Source organism: Phyllostomus hastatus, unplaced genomic scaffold (assembly GCF_019186645.2).
Source record: "Phyllostomus hastatus isolate PE091 unplaced genomic scaffold, TTU_PhHast_1.1 phas_contig_495, whole genome shotgun sequence".
NCBI classification, from domain to species: domain Eukaryota; kingdom Metazoa; phylum Chordata; class Mammalia; order Chiroptera; family Phyllostomidae; genus Phyllostomus; species Phyllostomus hastatus.
The window spans coordinates 154,037-156,514 of record NW_025333895.1 but is presented as its reverse complement, the minus strand read 5'-3'; the positions used below and the strand labels follow the sequence as shown (position 1 = coordinate 156,514).

The following is a 2,478-nucleotide window of genomic DNA, read 5'->3' as shown; positions in this document are numbered from 1 at the left end:
TAGGAAAAAGGATATCTTATGAAAAATTTTAAAATACATTTAGAAAAGAATAGTTGTGCAGGTATGTTTTTAATATACCTTTTGCATAATTCTAAAATGAACAAGAAAATGAAACAGAAGAAAACTAAGTCCAAGCTGAAACAGAGAGAAGAATGGGTGCCTCATGAAGACTTGTTACGAAGCAGCTATTCGGGCAGGAAAGGATGCTCACATTGCAGTGTGCAGGATGGAGCAGGTCTTCTATCCAATGACTAGGACAACTCTGCTCATCCAGGGTAACGTGGTCCTCTACTGAGCATATTCCCCAGAGCCCCTTTCATATCTCGATTCCTCAGACTGTAGATAAAGGGATTTAGCATGGGAGTGACCAGGGTGTACAGCACAGCCACAATGGCATCCTTGTTGTGGGAGCTGTTGGATGAAGGAAAAAAGTACAGCCCAATAATTGTCCCATAGTACAGAGACACCACAGATAGGTGGGAGCCACATGTAGACAAGGCTTTGCAGATACCCTTGGTGGAGGGGACTTTCAGGATTGTGGCCCCAATGCGGCCATATGAAACCAGGATGCATATGAATGGCAGGGTAATCACCACCACCCCCACAGTGAGGATAAACAGCTCACTAACTGTGGTATCTGAGCTGGACAGCTTCAGTAAGGTGGAGAGATCACAGAAAAAGTGCTGGACAATGTTGTCCCCACAGAAAGAGAGGCGGGCCAGGAGAAGGGTATGCAAAAGGGCAGAAACGCAGGATTGGACCCAGGATACAGTTACTAGCAAAATACACAGGCTCTGACTCATGATGGTGGTATAGTGGAGGGGATGACAGATGGCCACGTACCTGTCATAGGCCATTGAGGTGAGAAGGAGGCTGTCAAGATCACCCCAAAATAAAAAAGAAATACACCTGGGAAATGCATCCAGCATATGAGATGGATTGATCCTGAGTATGCATATTTATGAGCATCTTTGGAGCTGTGACAGATGAGAAAGAGACGTCAGTGAAGGCCAAGTGGCTGAGGAAGAAGTACATGGGCGTGTGCAGGCGGGGGTCCAGCCTGATGAGCAGGATGATGAGCAGGTTGCCCAGCACTGTTGTCAGATACATGCCCAGGAACAGAGCAAAGAATATGCCCTGCTTCCCTGGCCAGATGGGGAGCCCCAGGAGGAGGAACTCGGACACACAGCTCTGGTTCTTCATGATCTTCTCCCTCTTCATGGTTTTCTTCTGTTTTGCTGTAGATGAAAAAGGAGATGGAAATGTGAAATCATTGTAACTACCATACAACAGAAACAGGACAGTTAGTCAGTAAATGATTTTAACCTGAATAGCTCGTGCCTTTCGCCCACTAGTGGGCTAATGATGGTCTAACATCAGGATATTTTATATCCACCTAAAAACCAGCATAGTTGCTTTTGGAGAAATCATGAAACATCGGGATGATGATTGTAGCAGATCAAGTTCAAGTCTGAAGAGTCCAAGAGTTCATGACAGAAATCTGAGACTAGGAAATTAGGGCACAGGCTAGGTCTGTAACCACTTATTAGAAACACTAGTAGAGACTCTCCCAGTGGTCTGTTGTCCTTCTTAAATTTTCTCATGCCTCTCACACATACTTTGGCTTAGTTCTAATGCTTTTCTATTTCCAACAATATTTAATTAATAACACTGCTTTATTTCCATGGATTAGGTCAAGATAAGAACCCAGTGGAATGCTCTGGACCTCACAGAAGTCAGGACTTGGAAACTTGGTGGAAACATCGTATATAACTGCTCAAGACAAGGGGATTGAGGATAAGAATCTGTGTCAATAATGTAGATTTAGAGACATAATTTGTTATAGAGCCATCAGTCCTTCCTTTAAGAAAATTCCTTCCCACTCCTCAACATGTTCAGTCTGGCAACACTCTTTCTTAAGTAATTGTCATGGAACATGGAGAAAAGTCTGTTTCTCTTCTACATTCCCACCTTATTCCCCCCAGTTCTTACCAGATCACTCCTATTCAAGTTCTCAGAACACCAGAAGATACTTTGTTTTTTCCAGTCATATCTTGGATCTGCTGAAGAATAAACTTTGTAAGTGTTCAGCCTAGTTTATCAAATAACACTTCCTTTTTCATAGTTCCTAATCTAGGTTTTATGCCAGTGATTCATAATGGATATTTTTCTTGTCATATTCTAACACTTAACACTTCTTACACTTTACCAATGTTATCACTTCTCTTTCTTCTCAGGTCAACAAATCTTAGATTTGCCCATGTGAATATAAAAAATAATAGGGAAAGAGAACAGGATGGTCTGTTTATTAAAAAATAGAATCCACCTTCTATATAAACATATTCAATCTAAAGGTTCGTCTCCTTGCCCTGGCTGGTGTGGCTCAGTGGATTGAGTGCTGGCCTACAAACAAAGATTGCTGGTTCAATTCCCAGTCAGAGCACTTGCCTGGGTTGCAGACCACGTCTTGGTTGGGGG

At 42.7% G+C, this 2,478-nt stretch overlaps 1 protein-coding gene across 1 annotated transcript; it reads right to left on the bottom strand.

The window, feature by feature from the left end:
• Positions 1-266: 266 nt before the first annotated feature.
• Positions 267-1,221, bottom strand: LOC123823312 (olfactory receptor 50-like). Its single transcript, XM_045845901.1, is given in 2 exon segments — positions 267-899; positions 901-1,221. Coding segments are annotated over 2 exon segments (954 nt in total).
• Between the last annotated feature and the right edge of the window lie 1,257 nt (positions 1,222-2,478).